Below are 23,778 nucleotides of genomic sequence, written 5' to 3' on the forward strand. Positions count from 1 at the left end.
GAAAATGAGTATCGCGGAAACAGTAGTTGTTGTAAGAGCCGAGGCGGTGAGGACCAACCGGGGCAGAATGTCAACGGCCGCAAACTCCCCGCGGTCCTGCAACTTCTTCAACCTCGGTCTTCTATCAACAACGCATCATTCTTTTCCAAAATGACTGCCTCCTCATTCGTGGCAGATCCCCTCACCGTTCTGCCCCCCGAAATTGTCCTACGCGTGCTGGAATTTACCCCCGTCTCTGCCCTCGCATCCCTGACCGCCGTGTCCAAAGCCTGGCACCAATTTATCGACGTCACACATCGAGAAGTCATCTACAGTTCCGAACTCAAGACCACCCAACCTCCCGGAGGCGCCCGTGACTTTTCATTCCTGTCAGACAGTGCCACATTTACTAAACTATTCGAGGACACAACATCATGGAAGGACTTGTGCAAGCGCCAGACGCTGCTCTCCCGGAACTGGGCTAACGAGCGCCCAGTGACCCGGGAGTCGGTGCTGCAAGTCGGTAACAATCCCGTCTGGCGATTCCGTGCGGACTTCAAGCGCCGGTTCTTCATTTCCACATCACACGCGGGTGGGCTGAATGTCACAGATATGGACACGGGCCGGATTCTGTGGCGGCTGCCCTCTACGCTGCATCGTGATGAGGATGCGGTTCGCCCGTATGCGCATCTAGAATATCAGGACGGGATGGCCGTGTTTGATCGCGAGGGGGATGCGCTTGAGGTTTGGCAGGCAGACTTGGAGGGTGCAGCGCGCGGGGAGTTCCAGCGCATCGCGATCCTGGACCATGACTGCCAGACGAGAGGGTTTCAGTTGTCTTACTGGACGCTGTGTGTGGTTTCGACTCAGGGACAGGGCTTCGTGTATGATATGACGCAGCGACCTCCCACATTGACCACGCATCTCACCATCGAGGATGACGCGGTCGGCCATCTAGACCAGAGCGAGGACGCCGTCATTTATTCCATGGGCCCGCGAGGCTATCATGTCTATAACAAGTCGACCGGTGAATTCATGGGTGCGTTGCAACCATTTCGCTGCACAGACATGTACCATATCCTTCCCCCTGTCGCTACCTCGCCCTCCGCAATCGCGGCGCTGGCGGCCGCTGCGCGGCACGGTCCGACGCAGCATCTCTTCTCCCTCGGGGCGCCTCGCAAGGACTGTCTAGTGCCTATTGAGCTCGCCAAGGGTCCTCTTCCGCCACCGACTGACTTCGAACATGTCCGACACGGTGACGACGAATGGGGAGCTGGCATGCTCCACGGCGATCTCTTCGTTGGCTTCTCCCGCGCCGGCCGTGTCTTCGTGTGCTCTGACTGGCGCAAGGCACTCCATAGCGAAGCTGGTCTCACGACATATGGCTCTCTGATTGAATGCGAGTCGGATGGGTCAAACTTTGATCTGGGCGGCTGGTTGTCGGTGCGCAACCATCGTCTGATGTTTGAGATCCAAGATCGGATATACGTCGTAGCTCTGGATGATAATAACAGGATGCAAGATGTTGATTGTCCTGCACGTGCTTCCTACTCACTGCTCACTAGCTCTGTGCCACAGCTTGCCGTGCCCGTCAGTTTCATGGCATTGTGTGATGATGCGATCATGACTACCTACACTGTACGTCCCACTCCAAAATGGAAAGAGAATCAATGGTGCTAATATAGAAATTGCAGACCCTCGGCTTCCGTCAACCCCTTTCTGACGTCCCTGGTGATGCACCCCAAGAGCCACACGAGGGTCCCGCTCGCATATTCCCTACCAAATCCATCCGCATCGTCAGCTTAGCCCCCGACCTCTCTAACAGTAAGTCCGCCTCGGACTCCAATGCCGAAGGACCTCAGGACCAGAGGGCAACGGGCGGAGGACTGTGGGATTCTCAACAAGGCCAACCGCGGGCAGAAGATACCTGGCGCTCGCAGGCCGGGTTGTTGCAGTTGGTCAGCTTGCTTGGAGATGAGCTTGATGAGGAGGATGAGCTCGAAGCTATGGATGCGGATGGTGATGGCGACGGGTGGGAGGATGTGGATGAAGACGATGAGGAACATGGGCATGAGCATTAGCCTGCGAGCGTACAGGGGGAAGCCCAGGCTTAGGGCTATTCCTGCGGTTTGTGTCTAAGCTTGGGGATGTTTTCGAAGTGGACCAGTGACCATTGCGAGTAGGTTACGTCCAGAATAACCACGCATTGACATTCGATGTTCCAAGACACTACATGGGGTGACCGGGTGAGATGAAACTTGCCTGACATGCCTGAGCCAAGCTGACTGTCCGCCAGATCACAAGACATGTCATAGGCAGCTGTGACATATTCTTTCTAGGATGCCCATCCAAACGATTATGAAAAGGCCAACGAGGTAGCCCCGCTTAGATTTCCCCCCACAACACTAACCCGCCTCGTAGAACAGTTCTATAAATACCCTGATAGTGCACCGATGAGGAATATGTTGGAGGTGCCAGACCGACACCACATCAGAGCCAGAAAAATGAGTAGACATCTATACATTATCCCCTCCTTTTGAGCTTTCCACCACAGTATCTTACCATCACCACCGCACCATGTAGTGTTTCCACTATTCCGATTCCCGTGCGTACTACATAGTACACAGTACAAAGTACCTAGACCATTACTATTGTACCTCCCCACAACGAAAGTTCCCAGAATAAGCCTCCCCACTAAGCCCTCAACACGTTACAGCAATACCTACTGTGTACGGGATATGCACCCATACTAAGCCCCATGACAATGCATAACTCCTCCCCCACACGGCTTATGCCGCGAAAAGACACCATGACATCATTCAGTCCAGACGGGTCAACTTTAGCTTCACAAATGCCCTAACTCGGATCCACTTTTGGATCCACCCCCTGTCACTACCATCATCATCATCATCATCATGATGCAACCGCTCCGATCATGGCGCGGCATGGGATGCCTTATAAACTCTATCCAGATCTCTCTCTGTTTTGGGGACATCTTAAGTTTCAAGCTTTTGCCAAGGGCTCAGCAGTATTCTCTGGGATTTTGTACCGTCCAATTGATTGATTGATTGATTTGACTGTATCTTTTTTTTTGTCGTTATGGCTCCGAAGCATAAGGATCATATTCCGAGACTGCATCAGTAGGTTATCTTGGTTGATGGGTTGTGTGTGTAAAAGCTAATCGTTGTTTTGTTGAAGTCTCGGAAAATGGATGCCCTCGACTCTGGATGCGCATCATCAGTGGTTGGGGGGGGTGATTGCTCATGTTGATAGCAAAGAATCGCATGATCTGCATCCCGTTATTCAGGAGTTTCAGGATCTGATTGAGAATAATACTCGCGTTTACCTTCTCATTTCGTCCATGTTCGGGGAACTTCCCCGCAACCGAACCTACACCACTGATCCCACTGGATGTCCCCAAATGCGGGACTACAAGCATATGCTCCTCGTACTGAACCACCTCATTACCACGGCGCCCTCGTGGAGCGACTTCTCTCATCGTGTCGGGCTGGTCGGGCTACCGATTAATGCCGTCCTGGACTGGCCTATGGGCACACCGAGCGGCTACGCGGCGTTCCTGGACCCTGATGTCAACCGAATGATCAAGAAGATTCTCAATGCGTGGGGCGACTTCCTCAAATCCCCGGAATCTGCATCGGTGCTCGATAACTCCGCCTACGGGTGGTTCGGAGAGACCGCCAAGGCAGATCTAGTGGAGGTCGGAAACGTGCAGAAGACGAACCACTCATTCGAAGACATGTTCATCTGTGATCCGTCTGCCGAACATCACGGCTATACATCATGGGATCATTTCTTTACCCGCTTATTCCGAGAGGGGATCCGACCCGTTGCGTCCCCCAGTGATGACAAGGTTATTGCCAACGCGTGCGAGTCGCAGCCATACAAGGTGGCGTATAATGTCAAAGCACGCGATCAGTTCTGGATTAAGAGTCAGCCGTATTCGGTGAATGATATGCTGGCTCTTGATCCGCTGGCGGAGCAATTCGAGGGTGGAACGGTGTATCAGGCGTTTTTGAGTGCGTTGAGCTATCACCGCTGGCATGCACCTGTGTCAGGGAAGATCGTCAAGGCGTATGTGGTTGACGGGACGTATTATTCGGAGCCGTTGTTCGAGGGTCTCGGGGATCCGGATCCAAAGGAACATCAGCATGGCATTGATAGTGCCGGGGAGGTCATGTCGCAGGAATATCTGACCGCTACGGCCACGCGGGCTGTCATTTTCATTGAATGTGATAACCCGGATATTGGACTCATGGCGTTCTTGGGTGTGGGCATGTGCGAGGTCTCGACCTGTGATATCACTGTCTCTGAGGGTCAGCATGTCACCAAGGGTGATCAGATTGGTATGTTCCACTTTGGTGGTTCAACGCATTGTCTGCTCTTTAGGAAGGGGGTCAATGTGCAGGGACTTCCATCTCCCAAGTTGCGGCATAATGTGCCAGTCAGGAGTCAGCTGGCTGTGGTTGAGTGAGTGAGTGATGGTAGATGTAAATAAGAGTTGTAGATTTTGAGTTGATAGTACATATCTAATATATCTGCGTCCGTGCAACATACTCCGAGACCAGGGTTGCCCAAGAGTCAAAAGCAACCGGTGGCAATTGGGTGCGTTGTAGTCCAATAGCTTAGTTTGACAGAATGTGGGATCGCAAGATTTCATGCTTTCCATCAAAACAAGTCACGAGGCCGTGGGCACATGATCCACGACGGCTTTTCGCCAAACCGACCTCCTTTCATTTTCTCTCTCCTCCTGCTTTGCAACATCACATCTTCGCCATCAATTCGACCGGCTCAGCCGGCCCTGCACGGTCTGCAGCCCATTTCATTATCAACTGGATTACCCCGTCCATCTCTTCTCGAGTATTATCTGCGTGTATCATAAGCCGGACTCGACCTGTGCCCTTGGGCACACTGGGGTATTCCACCGAGTTCACCCAATACCGGGCTCTCCGCAGCATCTTGCATAGATTGTTGGCCTGTCCGGCCTTGGTGATAACTGGCACTATGGGGGACTTGAATGATCTGGTATACCATGTCTTCTCAGTAGGCAGATAAAGGATGCCTCGCTGCTTGATCTCTTCCCATCTAGGATGTCTCGTCAACGTCCAGTAGAAGTACCATATATTTTGCTGCAGACGGCTCCGGCGCTGCACTCCCGATACTTGATCAGTATTGCTAACCATCTTGATAGGAACTGTGGGACGAACCTTGCGTCCTTCTTCCGACGTCAGGATTTCATAGCCGGCTCGAACAGCGGCTACAGTCACAAAGCTTGGTGCAGTGGTGAATATGACGTTTCGTGCATAGTTGATGATGCCTTGCTTGATTGTCTCGTTGCATAGGACCACCGCTGTTGTGAGAGGTTAGCCACATCGGGACAGGAAAAGTGATGGGCCACCGCACCTCCTGCCGATCCCAGAGCTTTCCCACAAGTGTGTAGTCTGATGGCAAACTCGTCCTCCAGGCCGTATTCACAGAGCATCCCTGATCCATTGGGGCCAACTATTCCATTGGAATGAGCCTCATCGATAGAAAGCACATAGTTGCCTCGTGGCAGAGCGTCATATGCCACCTTTATAATCTCATGAAGAGGCGCCACATCACCATCCATGCTATATATTGACTCGACTGCAATAAACACGACCTGTCTTCCCTCGGCCACTTCAGTGCTCTGACTGTGGAGTTCCTCTAAACACTGTCGCAAGGAAAGGCAGTTGTTATGACAGAATGGGATGCTCTTCGCACGTCCGAGTCGCATCCCCTCGCGAATGCTAGAATGCACTAGCTCATCGAAGACAATGAAGTCTCCAGGCTGCGGAATGGACGACCAAATAGCCATGTTGGCATCATACCCAGACGGGAAGAACAAACCAGTTTCAGCGCCATGTAAATGAGACATGTCACGCTCAATATCTACCAAATACTGCTTTGTGCCTTCAAAGGCACGCGCGGCAGTACTTCCGACAGTGAAGTGAGGGTGTCTTTCAAGTTGATGCAGAAAGGCCTGGGTCAATATTCCAGAGCTCGAAAGGGACAGTGTATCGTTGGAGCCAAAGTCCACTGTCCCTTCGAACTCGTCGGTCGAGGCTGGCTCATACAACCGCCCCTCCCTGCGACGATGGTCCAGCAGAGCTTGGATCTTTCGACAAAGAATATCTTTTCCAGTACTCATATTGTGCGATACTTGGAGAGGATGGGATGATGCGAATGACTCTGACATGCCCGGGCCTTATATGCTGGGGATAACTCGGCGATCTTTTCCTTTCTATCGAGGTAGGGTCTCGATGGGACATGATTGACTGCGAGTTCGTTCAAGTTCCATGGCGTAACCACAATGTTCTAGGCCAGAAACCTGGTCTGTTCTGCAATTCACAAGACAATTACCCATCCCTGCGTCATTTTATATATCTGATTTAATATCCACTCTCTTGTATTGGCTGTCAAAGTTGTGGAGCTTCTACAAAACAATCCGATATATACAGTACCAACTCTATCTGAAGTCGCATGAGCTTGTTGGTAGTTCCTTTGTGGAAACAATACTACGCTCGTCCATGGGTCAAATACGATGAGTGATCTGAGCGCGGGTACAAGGGCAACTGCAGTCAACATGGCCACAATCGAGCATCTTCTCATGCTAGTTCATGCCTCATCAGGATATCCGCTAATGGTACGGTTATCGCCAACTAAAGAGTTTGGCGCGAACCAGATCAGACGCGGGCGATTGGTTCGAATCCGGTTTCTAAACTTTAAGCTCCAGGGCAAGCTTTCGTTCGGTGGTGACCTTGGCGCCCAAATCAAGGATTTTAGCGCGACTTCCCCATGTCATTGGAGCCGAACTCTGATAAATCTGGCTGGAACCTGACTAACTGTGGTCTTTCCAAGCCACTACAAGTCTACTCAATCATATCGGAGGGCTACAGCGCCGCTGACGACAGTTTACAGTGCAAATCTTGCTATGAAGGCTCATGCCGAATTGGTTAAGGCAAACTAGGCCCATCTTCGGGCATGCCTCGCAGTTGCCACGCGTGCTAATGCTTTATAGCCTTATGCTAGAGTCGGCAAAATCTGAACAGAGAAAGGCATCCGCAGAATGAGGCAGTCGGCTGACCTACCGTGAGACCTTGGCGCTCTGTGCACCATGGTAGTTAGTATATTTGCCTCGTTGTGGCTTATGTTGGTGTTTATCATTCTCGGCTTTAGCCGGTGCTATTGCCATACACACGATGTTCCGATTGCAGATCTTAGACCGTGGTTCATTTTAACCGCCGAGACAGCAGGGGGATATGGGTGATAGTGCTCAGCCGCAGATGACTTGCAGATTGGTGCGGTAACATTTATGCACTGTCCATGGAGGGCAGTCAGGCTAGGAAAGGTTGTCCGATTCCTTTTCTCCCCTTCTCTCACAAGTGATACTGCACTCGCCTTACTACATCCCTATGTCTACAGTACACACCTACGCATTCAGGGCGCAGCTAACGAATGTTAGCCAGGCTGGTATACCTCTTCATTTTAGCACTTCATTTTAGCACGGCAACTGCCGAAACACTGTCTATCGACTCTATGCACACTTGTACGTGATGACCTTGATTTCCCGAGTAAGAGTCCGGGCTCCCTCGCCCATGGTCAACTCCGGATCCCCAAGACAGTGATCTTGCCTATACCCCCAGCATGAGCACATGGTCATCAATTGATATGGATTGGAGTTTGACTCACCTGTAAAAGCTACACCGTCCCTTCGTTTCGACCTCAATGATAAGAGCCGGGTTACCACTATTCATCATTAGCGAATGACAGTCCCTGGAAGAGACGGAAGGAACATACGGAGCCGAATGCTTGACACACTCCCCAATATTAGACGTAGTTGTGTGCGTGCCTTGATTCGTGTAAATCGACACCTAGAATACTCCTATTAGTATCGAGACTGACCCAGTCCCCGCACATATTGAATATGAAATTAATACCTTGGAGAGCTCTGCTCCCATAACCGCCGAAGCAGAGAAAAGGAGCGTAGCAAGTGCAAGAACAGACTTCATTGTGAATATGTGGTGAAAGGAGTGTGTTTTATCTCAAGGAGCGTGGTGGTTGTATAGTAAGGAGCGTATGCGTTGGTCCCGGACATTAACTGTACCTCTGAGGAAATGGACTAGCCTATATACCCATCGTCTCACTCAACTATTATTTACATTATACAGAAATATCTCTCGGGTAAGGAATAATACTAGGCCCTGGATCAGATCTTCCTTGATTCGTAGTAATCCGTTATGTGGTCCCAAATGCCAAGCCGCGAGGGAAACATTTTTGTCTCAACCAACCCCCCTTCCATACAATCTTACTCTAAGTTTAATCTCTCCTACACCCACGGACCATAGCAAGTCATCCCATTTCGTTCTACTCAATCGACACACAGGACTTCCTCCAATCTATACAATATGTGATCTCACCGTCTCACGGCCCAACAAGAAACATTGGTGCTCCCCACACTAGATACGAGATACTATACATTCCCAGGGCTGGTATTTACCCAGGCATGTAGATCCTTCACTGCCCTGGCTCGGAACAGGGAGTTGTAATTCCGCTGCATGAGATGGAACGTGAATGTTCACCGCCTTGGGTTATTTACTACTTAGTCAGGACTCAGTATAGTAGTTAGTTAACTAGTACCTATATTGATGTCTAGATGGAGTACGGAAATATCGAGGAATCGTTCTATCATCCATCCTCACTTCCAACGAACGAAGACCTTGTAGAGTAGACTCTGCGCGTATTACTTCCCTAAGGAGGGGGAAAGGAGGGTTTATTTCAGCAGTACGGAGTGCTCTGTATTCCGTAGTGTGATAGAACAGGACACGTCACGTGGAAAGAGATCCTTCCTCGACTGATCCGATTCTAGTTCCGTGCTCTGTATACCAGTCTATAGGACTCAGTCCACGGAGTTACTGCTTGATTTTAGTCTGGAATATGAGGGATAGACATCTGTTTTTTTTTTTTTTTTTTTTTTTTTTTTTTTTTGCGGTTTATTTTAGGGAGTCGAAGGAGTTGTGTATGGGTGTATGTATGTATGTATGTAGAGTTGTCGACATTACTGGTTGGATGTACTCCGTACTCTTGCTTGGTATACTACGGAGGACTGCGGAGTACGGAGTAGGAAAGAGGGGGAAATTGATTCTGGGCTTGGTGATGTTTGGCGCGTAAGTGGGCCTGTCGAGTAGGAAGTGGAGATCGACGGGAATGTGGGTCATGTCCGTGTCAAGGATGGATGGGATGGGCATCTACGGGGATGAAGGGGGCAAGGAGTCTTTTCTTTACGGGGCGGACAGGGTCCGTAGGTGGCCTGCTTTTGCTTTCCTCTTTTCTGCTCCTGTCGACTATGACTGGTGGCATCCCCTGCCACTCACAACTATGTCTGCAATGTAGGTAACCTGCCGTGTACAATCGACGCGTCGTACGAACACAACATCATCCATCCCTGAGGTATGTGACCAACCCGGCATTTGTACTAGTCTTCCGACAGAGGTAGGGTATTACAAGCTCATCCTGCCCCTTGTCTCGTAGGGAATCAGGAGCACCAACAGCCCGGCGAGCAGGAACATGCCTCCACTGATGTACACCGGCACGGAGGTCTGTACATTGGCAACCATCGCGATAATCGGCGCCAGGATGCCCCCGATACGATTCGCACCGCCGACCAACGCGTTCCCCGTGCCACGGTGCTGCGTCTCGAAGATCTCCGGCGTGTATGCGTACAGCACCGCGTACAGCAGACTGCTGGTGAAGCTGTAGGCACAGTTCCACCCCAAGAGGGCACCCGAGGTGGTCGCCGTTGTGGAGGCGAGCAGGAACGCACCGGTTGATAATGTAGCGAGGCACAACGTACCCTTTCTCCCGAAACGCGGCAGCTCGACCATTACGCCACCGACAAGACTCCCGGGCACTCCGACCGCGGCAATGATGAGGGAGTTCCGGTAGGTGATGTATGTGGAGCCATCGCCGAATTGGACTCCCCGGGTCTGTTGCAGGTAGGGGAGAAAGTTGTTGTAGAGAGGAAAGCCTAACCCGATCAGGGCCCAGATGAGGATCATGAGACTCGTCGTCCAGGCGCGACGGGGGCTGCTGAAGAGTGCGCGAATGTAGGGCGCCGTGAGTGGCTCGAGACGCATGCGGAGCTGATCGGCTGCGCTCAGCCCACGAGGAGAAGTCGGCGCTGTTGGTATTGCAGTGGTGTCGGTGCCAGAGGTAGTACACTCGTCGAGCAAGTCTTCTACGGACAGAGACGATGTGGTTCCGTTTCGGCGCGCGACTTCATGGATGACAGCGACGGACTCTTCGTATCGGCCTTTGCCCATGAGAAACTTTGGGGACTCGAAAAGGGTGAAAAAGACCAATCGCGCCAGACACATGAGTAGAGCCAGGCCGCCCATCGTGATGAGAAAGTACCTCCAGCCCATATTGGAGGACCGGCTGCAAGTTTCTGCGGATGAACAGGTCATTTCCCCGATTAGAGGCCATGCGACCAGGTTGGCGAGCACCTGTGCGAGGGCCCAATTGATCGACAGCACAGTCAAAAGGTACTGGTGAGACCCGGGAAGAAACTCGAGGAAAATGGCCGAGTCGACTGGCAGGTTGCCTCCGACACCAAAAGACCACAGCGCGGCAAAGAGGCCCACGACGGCAAAGGACGGCGAGCCGGCCGCGACCAGGCCAAAGACCGCGGTGATGGCGATGGTGAGGTTAAAGGCCCATCGGCGACCGAATAAATCGCAGGTGAAGCCCCAGAACAGAGAACCGACCAGTAGACCAATGTTCTGGGCCAGAGAGAGCAACGGAGGCTGCGCGACATGGAATTCATAGGACACGGGGACGAGGATGAGGGAGGTGACGATGGGCCACAGGTTGTCGCTGGCCCAGCCGAACCCGATGACGCCAAACAGCTGCCATTGGTACCTTCCCATCCCAATGTCTTGGATGGCGCGGTTGAGCAGATCTGCCTTGTAGCGGTACGAGGCCGCCGCAGCATTGGGCTCTGGGGGAGCAGGCGTCGACTCCAGCGTCGACAACACCGGGTCCGTCTCATCCGGCTTGAATGAGGCCGGCATGGTTAGCTCGGAGGCCGCACGGTTGGCCAAAGCGGGGTGGAAGGTGAAGCTTATCGGGCGCAGTCCTCTGGTCGCATCCCAGCCGTGGATTGGGGCAGGTGAAGCTCGGAGAGCAACACATTCAGGGGAGCTGCGAGGAGCGCAGGAGTTGGGGAGTCTGGGGAATGAGTGAAGGGAGGCCGGATTGCGTCCCAGTGAAAGGAAGATAGTGAGTTAATGAAGAGAGTGAGACCGTGAGGATGACGGACTCGAGATGACGGGATCTGCAGGGTTGATGGTCTCATCCTCCAATCCCTGGATCTAGCCGGCCCCGGAAGCAGCCAATCACAATCGGGGACAAGATAACACGACACGAATTACTCCGTAGATACTCCGTAAGCAGGACTGAATAATGGATCCCTAACACTGATAGATACACATATATATACACCGCCAGTCTAACTCCCTTACAGCCGTCCAGTGGATCAGGCTGTCGTTGCAGCAGCTCCCAAGGAGCTGATCGGCGTCAACCCCGGGTAGAACGAGGTTGGCATGGTGGGGATGGGGATGGACTCGTCGGTGCCAAAGGCTGTCGACAGGTCGGCGGCCATGGTAGCAGCGGAGTACCCCGATGGCGCCGTGGTGACGGTCACCGTCGTAGTGTAGGACGTTGTGGAGTCACTGTCCTTCAGGCAGAAGCCGTCCCCGTACGCCGACTCGCACGTGTACGTCTGCTCATCGCCGCTTTCGGTCCACATGGCAAAGTCCTCGATGGTGATGTCGGTGCAAGGGGCCGTGTCCGAGCATACCACCTTGATGGGGCCGCGCTCGGCGCCATCCGCCTCCGTCCCCTTCCAGTTCTTAAAGGTGATGTTGCTTAGTTCCACCCCATCTCCAGCCACGGCCGTCATGCTGCTCCAGTAGCTGTCAATGTACAGCGAGTATGCATTGCCGTGCCCTACAAGGTTAGCCTGGCTCTGCCCTCTTTCTTGGGCCAGACATACCGATGAAGTTCTCCAAAAGAGTGTTGCTCACAGTCCCGCTGCCGCCATTGCTCTTAAACATATACATCTGGTTGGAGCTCCAAGTGTAGACGTTCCGGTACAGGATATCAGTAATGTCCGTGTCAGCTCCCAGAGACCCCATCGCACAGCCTCCACTCCAATTGCAGTAGATGCTCTCCACTAGGATGTTGTTGGCAGGGCTCTACACATGGTTAGGGATCATCCAGAGCAACTACTGAAGGGACTCTTACCTTGACCGTGACACATTCATCCTTGTTGGTTACCTCGACCTTGATTCATAGGTTAGCCGTCAACTCGCATCGTGGCATAGCTGGTGACATACGTCGTGAACCCAGATGTTGCTACCCCAGACATCAACCCCATCCAAGCCACCCGAATTACCACCCCGGATCGCCATGTTGTACACCTCGCCATTGGAGCAGGTATCCATGACGAAGTGAAAGGCGGGTGCATCAACCAGGATAATATCATGCACCGCGAAATCGCTGACATCCTGCAGCCGCAGAATCCGCGGCCCGTCGAGATCGCCCTCCCGGTGGTATACATATCCGAACCCCTGAACGGCACCCTCATCCGTGCTGCTGAACAGCTCGAAGTCAGATGTGTTCTCAACCAGGATCATATTACCGCCGTCTGTTCCTGTGCGGTAGATGACACCATCCAGCTGGATGGCCGTCGCTTTGCCGTCATCCAGAGTGACCCAAGTCTCCAGCGCATAGTTACCAGAAGGAATGTAGATCAGCCCTCCGTCAGAACACTCATCCCAGGCCGACGTTATGGCAGGCCCAAGGTCGGTTGAGTTGTCAGCCACAGCACCGTAGTCCAGCACGTTACATGTCTTGTGTGCAGCTTTGGAGGAAGCCGATGTAAGCGGACCAACGCTACCGGAGAGCTGGCCGTTGACCAGGAACGGGGCGATAGCTAGCGCGAGAAGTGAAAGAGCGGGCATGGCGAGAAGCTGATTCGCAGGCCTTTCTTTGGTCGGTTCTGAGCGAGAAACAATGGAGCCATTGCTGCCGGTCTTTTATAGATATCAATACCGCGTCGACGGCTTCTCCCACCGGAGAACCATAGCCCCTTTGCTTCAATATCATATCAGGTGGCCGCACAACATGAACCGGCAGAATAGTGGCCATGCCGTCTTCGTGGATATTAATTTAGACTTACGGTCTCATCCCGTTGGACTCCGTTCCTGCACCACCGCCGATCCCTCTCTTCTGGTGAAGCAGTGGTGTCAAGCTTCAGCTAAGCTCCCCCAAATCAGTCCCTCATTCACGGAGAAATGGCACAGTGAATGAACCCCACCGGCGCTCGAGCTGACGATGGTGGGTGCTCGGTTATTTTGAAGGGGATATTGCAGTGATGATCATGCCTGAGCTGACGTTGAGGGAAGAACTAAAGCCTCTAGTCGCGTCAGAAGGGTCGCTCGGCAATTCTCAGGTCGGGGTTAACCGCCCAGGAGTCTCCTGACTGCCTGAGCGTACACTTGTCAGTCGTCATAGAACCATGGCCATCGGGTTGAAGCTCACCGACCTGGAGGCATTGGAGATTGGGTTCACCTGGAGCTTTGGCAGAAAGTTGACGGGTGGAATCGATGGGTGGAAACCGAATCTCCGTATGATTGGTACCATACCATACCATACCGCAATGGTATTGGTAGACTTCGTACTACACGACCCGATACGCGGCACGCGATACAGCCATAATGTGTTAGACCGTTTCGAATACATCGTAGGGCATCTGTGGCGTCCGGCAACGGTGGATATCTCGGCAATTCTAACATTTACTAAAAGAAATGTCTATCATACCACAACAGTCAAGACAGAAATTATCTACCTCTTCGCCAACTCTGCTCCTAAACACCGCTCGAGCGTCTGAAACGCCCGCTCAACTTCCTCAGGGATATCAACATGTCCGATAAACCCCTGCCCCCGAGGCCCGTATCCATTCTCGTCATCCCTCAACCGCGGGATCTCTCCCATCAGGAGACCCAGGAAGCGTGGCATGCTCCACAATCCAACAGCCGAGACCCCTTGCACATCGTACATCAGCTCTGTCCCCTGCAGCTTAACTCTCGGTATAATTATCGGCCAGCTCAGTAGCTTGGGAGGAGCCGGTCCGTACGCCTTGTCAAATGAGGCAACCGTCCTCCGAGCCATGGTCGGATCCTGAACAATAATCATGGAACTAGGTGCCGGGATACCGTTCCTTTCCAATAAGGCCCTGGTTTCCGTGGCATTCCGTCCGCAATTCGTGGACTTATCTTCAATCAAAACCCTGCACCCGGCCTCCTGGATGGAAGCTGCATGGAAACACGCATTGAAGATGGTATACAAGACGTAGGCTTCCGCTTTTCCCTGGATATCTGGGGCTAAGTGTGCGTATTTGGGATGCTTAGACACGGCCTCATAGAGATGAGGTGTAGAATGCCCGATTCCCCCACAGAGCACTAGTGTCTTGGTTAGATGAGGGTTGCGTTGCAGGTGTCTGAAGACTGTTTCCGCGGGCTCTAGGACGGCGGATACGCAAACCACGATGCAATCCGAATTAACGGGTGGCTGGGTGGCTGGGATTTGTTCGTGCGCGAGAAATTCGGCTATGCGGTTGACATCTTCAGGCTTAACGACCGCCATCACCATTGATGGACACTGTGTGTTCTTTCACTTTGGATTTTTGAGGAAGATGTGGAATGGAAACGATATCTTGACATGAATCGGATGGATGGAGCCATCAGCAGCACTATTCTTCCGGCCCCTTTGATTGGCCCGTGTGCAGCGGGGTAGCACCTTCCCGATTGGGCCAGTCAGCGTTGTACTCAACCGTCTCCAGTCCGTCTCTCGGGCTCTCTCTTCCTCACTGTGCACGCGAGCTGGAAATCAGACAACGTTCTAAAACTTGTGAAGCTCTATGTGAAGCTCATCGAGTCAGTACTACAATCTCAGCTGCTCGTCTCACGTCGGGATCTCCTTTTGTCGACAACTCCCACGGCACTTCGGACGGTGGCCGACGTATCAGGCGCTCTGGGTAAGCTCTGGAGAAAATTGACTATTATAGGGGTCTGTGGAGTAGATCTCCTCTCGTTATATCATCCGAGAGGACCTTGATGTCCAAACCAAAGCTCTGTCCGACTGCCGGAGAGGCATCGGCATATAGTAAGTCCCAAGCAAGTATGCCCTCGCACTCAAGCACAGTCATTATATACTGATGTAGCATCTCATGCTTATAGGACTAACCTCGCCTGACTGCGGTCGCCTACGAATGTGCCAACAATCCATACAATGTTACGTCCCGTACGCTCCCGTCGCATGATCGGAACAATTACGCAACACCAGCAACAGTTGAAATAGCATACTCCGGGTGCATGAGCATCTCTCAAGACCCACTGCTTATTAGTACTGGCCAAATTAGCGGCTGCAAGGCAAACACTGTCTAAACCTTCGTTTGGGAGCAATGTCCATGCCGCAGTTCATCAGAAGGATTACATCCGAAAGCCTGCCTCCGATAGTGGTGACAGCACACGGCAGCGTAAGTTGTCATGAGCTGACATTTGCCACCTGGAAAGGCCCTTTAAAATAAACTTGCCGCAGTTTAAGCGATTACTCTTATGCAAGAAGTCATTCTACTACGGAGTAATGACAGAGGATACAGCTCCCATCACACCGGTGAACTTCATGACAGCGGTTCGTATAGCAGTAGCACGGCTGATAGTACTCTTACGGAGTACAATGGAGACAGTTCGTACGGTAGCGGCTCCCCTAACAGTAATCCGTGGGTGTAATAACTCAACCAGGTCTTTTGAAGAAGGAAATGAGTACAGTGGCGGCTTTAGCTATCAAATAAATGCCAGGCTAGTCGCATCTATATGTACCTCTACAGGACTGCGATAGGTAAGCACTGTTTGGAAGCAAGGCAATTACCGGCCTGAGGCAACAAGCCGACCATTGCTTATATCTCAATGTCTTCTCAATGATTTTGGAAGTCCCTTAGCTTACCAAAATCCCCCGTCCAAAGCGGACATGATCTTGCTGGCTCTCTCGTTCTTCTCATTCGGCCGAGATGAATGTTCGGGCCGGGCGGAACCATCCAAGCCCCTCGTGACTCATTGGATCAATCCTTATGGGGTATATTAATGAAACGCAGAGTAGAATTTCCTTTATGTCGAGGAAAAGGAGGGAAGTCTATGTGCTTGGACTTCACTGTATGTTGAAAGCGGGGCTGGTTCATGCAGCCGTGATTAGTATATATAACCCGCACCGGACAACTTATTACGGCTGAAGGACACTCGACGTGGTCCAACAGCAATCATGGCTGATCAGAATGATGGTATGGATCAATCTGAACTCACCAAGCATGACATGGGTTGGCGAAAATTAGTTCGTCACTTCACTCCATCGTACGCAGCATTGGACTTCATGGCTTCGGATGACATCAGCTAACATATATGTACAGGTGGTTTTCGGTTACCATGGGCACTGGGATTGTGTCTGTTCTGCTTAACACACTCCCTTATAACGGCCAATGGCTTTATTGGATCTCTGTTGTCTGCTTCGCTTTCAACGTCCTGCTCTTCATGACAGGGTGTATCATCACTTTCCTCTGCTACACGCTGTATCCGGAAATCTTCTTCGCCATGATCAAACACCCAGTTCAATCCATGTTCATAGGGACGTTCCCCATGGGGTTCGCGACCATCATCAATATGTTTTGTTTCGTCTGTGTCCCAGCCTGGGGTGACTGGACCCGAAATTTTGTGTGGGGGATGTGGATCTTCGATGCTGTATTCTCTGTCGTAACCGCCCTCTCCTTACCCTTCTTACTGTGCGCCTGCCTCTGCTCTGATATATTATCTAGTGGCTCTATTAACGTGAGATTAGGATGGCCCATGGAAGCGAAACTCAGCTCTCATCCATGACAGCCGTATGGCTCCTCCCCATTGTCAGTTGCATCGTCGCAGCCTCGTCTGGTGCCATCGTGGCCGATGTGCTCCCCAATCCACAGCACGCCCTCTGGACCGTGCTTGTAAGCTACATACTCTGGGGGATTGGATTACCTCTCGCTTTGATGGTCATGGTGATATACCTACAGCGATTGACGCTGCACAAATTGCCCCCCAAAGCGGTGATCGTGAGCGTGTTTCTCCCTTTAGGGCCCCTCGGCCAAGGCGGATTCGGGTGAGTGTTTACCTATCTTCAAAATCCAACAGAGATGCACATGCTCAACATATTACCAGTGCTATGAAGTTGGGTCAGGCGGCACAGGAGATCTTTCCCCAAACGCAGACCCTTGAGGCTTCATCCGGACCGGCTTTCTATACTATGGGTTTCATGGTCGCCCTGATCCTCTGGTCCTTTGGCTTGGTTTGGCTCTTCTTCGCATTAGCATCGATTGCAAGGAGTAAGAGCTTTCCTTTTAATATTGGCTGGTGGGGGTTTACGTTCCCTCTGGGCGTGTACGCCACCAGCACGTGTCAGATAGGCAGGGAGCTGCCATCGGAATTTTTCCGAGTATTTGGAACAGTAAGTCAACTCCTTGGGATGTTGGCCGTTCTAGATATTGATTTATTGTAGATTCTCTCATTTTGCGTGGTGGCATTGTGGATTGTGGTGAGCATCGGGACATTGCGGGGGGTGCTGTCAGGGCGATTGTTTTTTGCACCATGTCTGGCGGATTTGAAGGGAAGAGAGAACGAGAGTAAGGATGCTATGAAGGCAGCCTGATAAGAAGTTTGCCAGGGATCAGATGTCATGATCGTCTTGGAAAACCATGGGAAAAACGCACCCGCAACACAGGGCGAAGAGTAAGGGACGGGGAAGTAACTAAAAAGTGTAATTTAGTACAACAACAACAACAAAAAGAAAGGGGAGAAAAAGGAAATGTTACTAGCTATCCACACTAGGGGTTGTCCTCGAGGAGGCTTGTTTGATTCTGTCCACTATTATTTTTTAACGTCATTTCTAGATCTCGGGGAGGACTCGATGTCCACCAGCTCTAGCGCAGTTAACTGGATGAATGTGGAACGTCACGGCGAGCGACCAAAAATGCTCAGAATCTCAGATCCATCCCTGATCTCTGAACTACTAAAGTAAGCTTAAACGAAGGGGACGAGTTATCATAGGTGGAATGCGGATTTTAGCTGTCTGCGATGGGGTTCCTACTTTATTTTTTTAACCCTTTTAATCTTTGGAGGGTGTGAGGAATTCGGATTTTTGGGCCCTGGAGAGTATTATTTATTTTTATTTTTTATTTTCCTAATTTTTATTATTCTCGGTTTAGTTACGTAGGACTTAACTACCCTTTAGTGCAGAATCCCCAGGCCCCTCAACTCTTCGGCGGCGTCCTTGAAAAGAGTTCCAGTCCCTCTGCCCACCGGACTCTCCTCCATGCTGTTCTCTTTCTGATTCTCTTGCCCGCTGGATGCGATGCGCTCGTCTGCGCGCTTCAACCGACTTCGACCTCGTTTCTCGCCCGCTGGCGCAGGCGAAAAGATGAGTGCCCGATGGCTGCCTTCACCCCCGCCCGAGGCGGGGGAGCGCTGTGAGTGGCCAGCCGGGCGAGGGGTCACGTGCGGGCTCACCGGGCGAGAAAATAAAATCCAAAATTCGAAATTCCGGGCAGCCCAAAGCAAAAAATTAAAAAAGGCGAAAATAAAAAATAAAAAATAATAATAACAAAAAAAGGAACGGAGTCCATCAAGATCCCAAACAAATCATCGCGCGCGGCCATCTCAAGACATCAGGATCCATCGAGGCATCCCTTCCTGAGTGGTTTGGAGGTCTCTTGACCGGCATCCACGGCCTTCTTCGCTCCTGTTTCCTGGTCACCTTGCATTGCCTGTCGGGCGCACCCTTTTTCTTGCCCCCTGGGAGGTTTGGCTCTCCCAACACTTGCGCTCCGGGTCCGCGTGGGTCCGCCGTAGCAGTTGGACACCTGAGGCTACCAGGCAGCCATCGACCCAGTCACGCTTTCTCGATTCCGCTTTGGGGTCGGATCTGAATCATTTATTATTATTATCCACCGCAGCAGCAGCCGGTCGCACGGCTCTTCCCCAGTCCAGACCACGCGCCCTGGTGCGCGTCTCTCTGACTGCTGCTGCTCTACTCGTCCCTCGAATTGAATTGAATTGGCTTATCCACGGCCTGCATTCCCTTCCCCGCGGTGACCGCAAGGTTGGTGGTGGTTCGCCTCCTCGCCCCCCCCGAACTCATACCGTGTCGCCGTTGGGGTGCGAGACGCGGTGGTCACATGTCCGCCATTTGAGCGTCCCTAACAAGCAAAGTATTCAATCATTCCATCCATTCTGTCTCCACCGCCTCAGGCCTTGAGGGGATATCTCTTCCTCTCGCCGTCGCTCGGTCAAGATGATGGGCTTTAATGGTCATTCGTTTCATCAGCAACGGCAGCCTCAGCAAAATGCCCACCCCCAGCACCCCCAGCATTTGCAGTCCCCATCTTTGGCGGCCGCCGCCCATCCACAACATGGCACCGGCATGCCCGGGAATAACGCCTTGTTTCGGGGTCAATCGCAGGCGGAATTGGCGGCCCATTCCCCGGATCTCCGCAAGATGACCCCGTCCTCTACCGCCCCTTTAGTTGGGCTCCCCACGGGGGGTCATTATAGTCCGTTCCCCGGACATTACCCACCACAGGGCTCGTCAGACCTGCTGTCTCGTAATGCAGACTCCGTTGGTCAATTGAAGGACCCCTATCTATCCTTGCAGAGTTTGCAGCGGAATATGAACCCCATGGCCAATTTCCGTGCGCATCAAAACGCGATCAATTCGCAGGCTGCCATGTCTCCACATGCGCACGCAATGGGGCTCGCTTCCCCCCAGCAGTCCTTTGACCGATTGCAGCAGCAGCAGCAGCATCTTCAGCATCGACAGACTCCCCATGCACACCCGACGACGCAAACTTCTGCAGCTGCTTCGCCGATGCTGACAACCGCCCAACCCCAGCATGCCTTCCATCAGACTGCATACCAGCAGGCGCAGCAACAATCGCCTTACCAGCAAGCTCAAGCGTCACCGTACCAAGCGCAACAGGCGCATTATCAACAGGCACAACAGGCGCAGTACCAGCAGCAGCACCAACATCAGCAGTCGCCGTACCAAACACAAGCGCAGCAGTCCCCTTATCAGCAATCCTCGCATCAAACGTATCAGCAGCAACAGGCGCAGCAACAGGCACAACAGCAGGCCCAGCAGCAAGCACAGCAGAAAGCCCAACAGGCCCAACAGGCCCAGCAGGCCCAGCAACAGGCCCAGCAAGCTCAGCAGCAGGCCCAGCAGAAGGCTCAGCAACAAGCGCAACAACAAGCCCAGCAACAGGCGCAACAAAAAGCCCAGCAGGCGCAACAAGCTCAACAGCAAGCTCAGCAGCAAGCTCAGCAGCAAGCTCAGCAACAGGCACAGCAGCAGGCCCAACACCAGGCTCAGCAGCAAGCACAGCAACAGGCCCAGCAACAGGCCCAGCAGCACGCTCAGCACGCTCATCAACAAGCCCAACAGACTTACCAGCAACAGCAGTCTCGGTTTCAACAGCAGCAGGCCCAACGGTCCCCGTATCAGCCACAGCCCCAACAGCTTCAATTTCAACATGCGTATCAGCGGCAGTATTCACAGCCGCAGCCGCAGCCGCAGCAGCATGCCATTGTCCAGCAGCATGCCATGCACCAACATCAAGCGCAGCCGCAGCCGCAGCAGCATCATCCGATGTTGCAACAGCATCAGGTACAACAACAGCCATCACCTGCACAAGCGAAGATGCAACTGCAACAGCAACGCCCGCCACAATCCTCCACCCCAGCTAGTATGGCCGGGGCCGAGCTTATTGCTCCAACACCGGAGAAAACCGAGAGTGCTGGCACTAAGCAACGGAAGAAACCGTCCAAGCCTTCTGCATCTCCAGCGGCGTCTGTTACTCAAGTCAATGGGCAAGCTCCAGCTGGATATCCAGCTGCCACTACTGTTCCTGCTGCGGCTTCTGCTCCTGCTCCCGGTCATGGCCCGACTCTTGTTCCTGGTCACGGACCCACTCCTAATCCCGCGACTGTGCTCAGTTCTGCTCAGGGACCTGGACCTGCCACCACTGCTGCTGCTGTTGCTGCTACTGCTGCTGCACCTGGCGCAGAAGGGACTGCTCCAGCCACAACCCCGTCGGGCAAAAAGAGAGGTCGTCCACGTAAACCTGTAGTGCCCGGAGAGGAGAAGAAGCCCAGACCGAAGAAACCCAAAAAGACTCAGACGGTGACCACAACGGCACCAGATGGCACAACGACAGTAGTTACGGTTCCCGTAACTAATGCACAGGGTTCAGCTGCGGCTCCAGGTCTGAGTGGTCCTGCGCCTGCGCCTGCGCCTCCACCGCCCCCGATCATCGGGCCCGACGGGAATCCTATCCCGCAAAAGCGAGGCCGTGGACGTCCTCGTAAGTCAGAACAGGGCAACGTGCCTCCGAAGCCTAGGCCGCCTAAGAAGCCATCCAAGCCAGGCACCGGGCGACCTCGCGGACGGCCACGCAAGGCGGATGTTGAAGCGCGCAAGGCAGCCGAAGCAGCAGCAGCAGCAGCCGCCGCCGCCGCTGCCGGTGGTCAGACACCAGGCGAACCGCTTCAAGCTGGAGGCCAGGCACCAGCTGTACAGCCGGCGCAGCAACCGCGGGCCCAACCTCAGCCTCATGCACAAGCTCAACCGCAAGCCCGGCCTCAGCCTAGGGCGCAACCTCCGCAACCCTACCAACATCATCATCAGTTCCAGGTTACCCCGCAGCCTCACAACATCCACGGGCATCAAATGCAAGGCCAGTCCAAAGGCCAATCTCAGGCGCATCAGATGCATACTTCGAGCCAAGCTCAATTCCAAGCACTGCAGCACCAATTCCAGGCTCATCCTCAACCTCTTCCCAACAACCCCACCCATAACCAGAATCAAGCGCAAGCGCAGTCCCGCCCAACACCGAGTCAGCAGCCATCTCAGGCACAGGCACAACCTAGACAAGCTCAAGCTCAAGCGCAGGCTCAGGCTCCGACGCAGGCTCCGACGCAGGCCCAGGCCCAGGTTCAGACTCCGACTCAGGCACAACCCAGACAAATACAAGGCCAAGCTCAACCTCAGGCACAGCCCCAAGCACGTCAAATCCAGGCGCAACCACAGCCTCAGGTGCAGGCGCAGCCCCGCCAGATGCATCCTCAACCCCCGGCGCAACCGCAGGCGCAACCGCAACCGCAGGCCCTGCCCCGTCAAATACCCGCTCAAGCCCAGCCACAAGCCCAAATCCACCACCCCCAGGCTCACCATTTCCAGCCGCATCAGCTGCAAGCCCAAGCTCAGGGTCATCCTCACCCTCATCAAGCTCACGCCCACCCTCAGTTTCACATGCACCCCCATCTCCACCCTCACCCCCACGCCCACGCGCAAGCGCAAGCTGCAGACCCGATGAGCTTGAACCCGCCCCAAAAGCGCGGTGCGCCTGTGGATGATGACCCACGTAAACGGGCCTTCCTGATGCCTCAGCAGATGTAATTCTTTGCCCGTGACGTGCTGCACATGATGCCTACCTGCCTGCTTGATTGACACGCTAGATGCCACGAAACGCACTGATGTCGTCCCATCCGTTTGTTTTACTTCATTGTTAATTTTTTTTTAATTCCCGATGCCATCTCATCTTCCTGGACGTTCTTCTGGCGAGTCTCCATCATCTCACACGTTGTATCCAATTTTGTTGTCCGAGAGCTTTCATCTTTGAAATTCCATCCACCATCATGATTAACCAATAACCCAGTTCAGTTCCAGTTCCAGTTCAAATTCCAATTAAGCCTGCATTCATGTTTGCGTCGATCCCGTCTGTGATTTTCGTTTCATTTGCTGAGCTTCGATCCCTTCCATCTCCATGCAAAGTATCCATGCCAAGTACAGGTACATGAACAAGTACTCCACCACCTCCACATTTGCTCCCACTACCTACCTACCTACCTTCCTCCTACCGACCACCCACTTAGTTGGTTTAGTTCCACATAAAACATCCAACAACACCATCATTTCCTATTCCACTCTACCACCCTTCCGAGTTCCCATACCCCTGAGTGGGGCCCCCTATTCGTCCGTCACTCCGATCTCCAATATGACGCATAGTCAATACGTACAGCCAAATAGATATTTTCATGTAATCATCATCCCAGTTCATTGGTATTACTTTTGAACGAAGTGCAAGTCTTCGGTATTATATTAAGGAAATGAATGGGATTTGATATCAGTGATAACATGTGGTACGGCGAAGTGGGTCGAGGGTGTGATGGGGGATACTAGTGTAAGTGGACTGGTATGCAGTCAGTGACTTATGGGCTGGGTAGAGGTGGGTTGGGGGAGAGATGGATGCATAGGATGTATAGTGATGAAGTAAGTGGACAGTAGGTCAGATATACGAAAGTAAAGTATATTAGATAGAAGTAAATTCCCATAGTATCCCAGCTATCTATCTCAGTGACTCGATCGTAAATGACCTGTTCAATTTGAAACATTACCTGGAAGAATAGAAACTAGGAGTACAGAGTCACGACCAACGCTCCGATTTTCAGAAAAAAAAGATACAAAAAGGCACGGCGAAGTGGTATCCCAGAAACATAAACCGGGTATGGTGAAATCATGAAAACCGCGGACGCCGTGCACAGACCCTAAAAGAAAAAAAAA

General features: G+C 52.7%; 9 protein-coding genes across 9 annotated transcripts; 4 read left to right on the top strand and 5 right to left on the bottom strand.

Moving 5' to 3' along the window:
• Nucleotides 1-37: 37 nt before the first annotated feature.
• On the top strand, nucleotides 38-2,493 carry BO80DRAFT_422151 (F-box protein). The gene is made up of 3 exons (XM_025718752.1): nucleotides 38-1,617; nucleotides 1,674-2,225; nucleotides 2,276-2,493. Exons 1-2 carry the CDS (start codon nucleotides 151-153, stop codon nucleotides 2,058-2,060), a joined length of 1,854 nt encoding a protein of 617 aa, XP_025578631.1. The 5' UTR covers nucleotides 38-150; the 3' UTR covers nucleotides 2,061-2,225; nucleotides 2,276-2,493.
• A 494-nt stretch (nucleotides 2,494-2,987) lies between these two features.
• Nucleotides 2,988-4,499, top strand: BO80DRAFT_399566 (phosphatidylserine decarboxylase family protein). Its single transcript, XM_025717474.1, has 2 exons — nucleotides 2,988-3,119; nucleotides 3,178-4,499. Exons 1-2 carry the CDS (start codon nucleotides 3,079-3,081, stop codon nucleotides 4,469-4,471), a joined length of 1,335 nt encoding a protein of 444 aa, XP_025578632.1. The 5' UTR covers nucleotides 2,988-3,078; the 3' UTR covers nucleotides 4,472-4,499.
• Nucleotides 4,500-4,760: 261 nt separating this feature from the next.
• On the bottom strand, nucleotides 4,761-6,169 carry BO80DRAFT_399568 (aminotransferase class I/II-fold pyridoxal phosphate-dependent enzyme; the record flags this gene model as incomplete). The annotated part of the gene is made up of 3 exons (XM_025717475.1): nucleotides 4,761-5,144; nucleotides 5,205-5,347; nucleotides 5,401-6,169. The coding sequence occupies 3 exons, from the start codon at nucleotides 6,167-6,169 to the stop codon at nucleotides 4,761-4,763; spliced, it is 1,296 nt and encodes a 431-aa protein (XP_025578633.1).
• A 1,308-nt stretch (nucleotides 6,170-7,477) lies between these two features.
• Nucleotides 7,478-8,095, bottom strand: BO80DRAFT_422153 (uncharacterized protein). Its single transcript, XM_025718753.1, has 4 exons — nucleotides 7,959-8,095; nucleotides 7,819-7,892; nucleotides 7,711-7,767; nucleotides 7,478-7,652 (listed from the first exon to the last, which is right to left on the bottom strand). Exons 1-4 carry the CDS (start codon nucleotides 8,028-8,030, stop codon nucleotides 7,556-7,558), a joined length of 300 nt encoding a protein of 99 aa, XP_025578634.1. The 5' UTR covers nucleotides 8,031-8,095; the 3' UTR covers nucleotides 7,478-7,555.
• Nucleotides 8,096-9,262: 1,167 nt separating this feature from the next.
• BO80DRAFT_374542 (putative sugar transporter) lies at nucleotides 9,263-11,228 on the bottom strand. Its single transcript, XM_025716597.1, has one exon. The coding sequence runs from the start codon at nucleotides 11,088-11,090 to the stop codon at nucleotides 9,519-9,521; it is 1,572 nt and encodes a 523-aa protein (XP_025578635.1). The 5' UTR covers nucleotides 11,091-11,228; the 3' UTR covers nucleotides 9,263-9,518.
• A 326-nt stretch (nucleotides 11,229-11,554) lies between these two features.
• BO80DRAFT_441775 (rhamnogalacturonase rhgA) lies at nucleotides 11,555-13,043 on the bottom strand (the record flags this gene model as incomplete). The annotated part of the gene is made up of 4 exons (XM_025721220.1): nucleotides 11,555-12,027; nucleotides 12,074-12,275; nucleotides 12,325-12,363; nucleotides 12,417-13,043. 4 exons carry the CDS (start codon nucleotides 13,041-13,043, stop codon nucleotides 11,555-11,557), a joined length of 1,341 nt encoding a protein of 446 aa, XP_025578636.1.
• Nucleotides 13,044-13,863: 820 nt separating this feature from the next.
• On the bottom strand, nucleotides 13,864-14,795 carry BO80DRAFT_374550 (YdcF family protein). Its single transcript, XM_025716598.1, has one exon. It carries the CDS (start codon nucleotides 14,731-14,733, stop codon nucleotides 13,927-13,929), a length of 807 nt encoding a protein of 268 aa, XP_025578637.1. The 5' UTR covers nucleotides 14,734-14,795; the 3' UTR covers nucleotides 13,864-13,926.
• Nucleotides 14,796-16,398: 1,603 nt separating this feature from the next.
• Nucleotides 16,399-17,811, top strand: BO80DRAFT_452410 (TDT family transporter; the record flags this gene model as incomplete). Its single annotated transcript, XM_025721949.1, has 5 exons — nucleotides 16,399-16,487; nucleotides 16,544-16,912; nucleotides 16,969-17,265; nucleotides 17,325-17,610; nucleotides 17,662-17,811. 5 exons carry the CDS (start codon nucleotides 16,399-16,401, stop codon nucleotides 17,809-17,811), a joined length of 1,191 nt encoding a protein of 396 aa, XP_025578638.1.
• Nucleotides 17,812-19,104: 1,293 nt separating this feature from the next.
• BO80DRAFT_232728 (uncharacterized protein) lies at nucleotides 19,105-22,798 on the top strand. Its single transcript, XM_025714485.1, has 2 exons — nucleotides 19,105-21,351; nucleotides 21,721-22,798. The coding sequence occupies exons 1-2, from the start codon at nucleotides 19,453-19,455 to the stop codon at nucleotides 22,612-22,614; spliced, it is 2,793 nt and encodes a 930-aa protein (XP_025578639.1). The 5' UTR covers nucleotides 19,105-19,452; the 3' UTR covers nucleotides 22,615-22,798.
• The last annotated feature ends 980 nt before the right edge of the window (nucleotides 22,799-23,778 follow it).

Source organism: Aspergillus ibericus (assembly GCF_003184845.1).
Source record: "Aspergillus ibericus CBS 121593 unplaced genomic scaffold BO80scaffold_6, whole genome shotgun sequence".
NCBI classification, from domain to species: Eukaryota; Fungi; Ascomycota; class Eurotiomycetes; order Eurotiales; family Aspergillaceae; genus Aspergillus; species Aspergillus ibericus.

Excerpts from the sequence above, each read along its gene's own strand:
- BO80DRAFT_422151 (XM_025718752.1), top strand. The coding sequence starts at position 151 with ATGACTGCCTCCTCATTCGTGGCAGATCCCCTCACCGTTCTGCCCCCC. Across the intron at positions 1,618-1,673 it reads CGATCATGACTACCTACACT|ACCCTCGGCTTCCGTCAACC; the intron begins GTACGTCCCACT and ends TAGAAATTGCAG.
- BO80DRAFT_399566 (XM_025717474.1), top strand. The coding sequence starts at position 3,079 with ATGGCTCCGAAGCATAAGGATCATATTCCGAGACTGCATCA. Across the intron at positions 3,120-3,177 it reads CATATTCCGAGACTGCATCA|TCTCGGAAAATGGATGCCCT; the intron begins GTAGGTTATCTT and ends GTTTTGTTGAAG.
- BO80DRAFT_422153 (XM_025718753.1), bottom strand. The coding sequence starts at position 8,030 with ATGAAGTCTGTTCTTGCACTTGCTACGCTCCTTTTCTCTGCTTCGGCG. Across the intron at positions 7,768-7,818 it reads TGTGTCAAGCATTCGGCTCC|TGGTAACCCGGCTCTTATCA; the intron begins GTATGTTCCTTC and ends AATGATGAATAG. Across the intron at positions 7,653-7,710 it reads GGACGGTGTAGCTTTTACAG|GCAAGATCACTGTCTTGGGG; the intron begins GTGAGTCAAACT and ends CTGGGGGTATAG.
- BO80DRAFT_374542 (XM_025716597.1), bottom strand. The coding sequence starts at position 11,090 with ATGCCGGCCTCATTCAAGCCGGATGAGACGGACCCGGTGTTGTCGACG.
- BO80DRAFT_374550 (XM_025716598.1), bottom strand. The coding sequence starts at position 14,733 with ATGGTGATGGCGGTCGTTAAGCCTGAAGATGTCAACCGCATAGCCGAA.
- BO80DRAFT_232728 (XM_025714485.1), top strand. The coding sequence starts at position 19,453 with ATGATGGGCTTTAATGGTCATTCGTTTCATCAGCAACGGCAGCCTCAG. Across the intron at positions 21,352-21,720 it reads CTCAGACGGTGACCACAACG|GCACCAGCTGTACAGCCGGC; the intron begins GCACCAGATGGC and ends GCTGGAGGCCAG.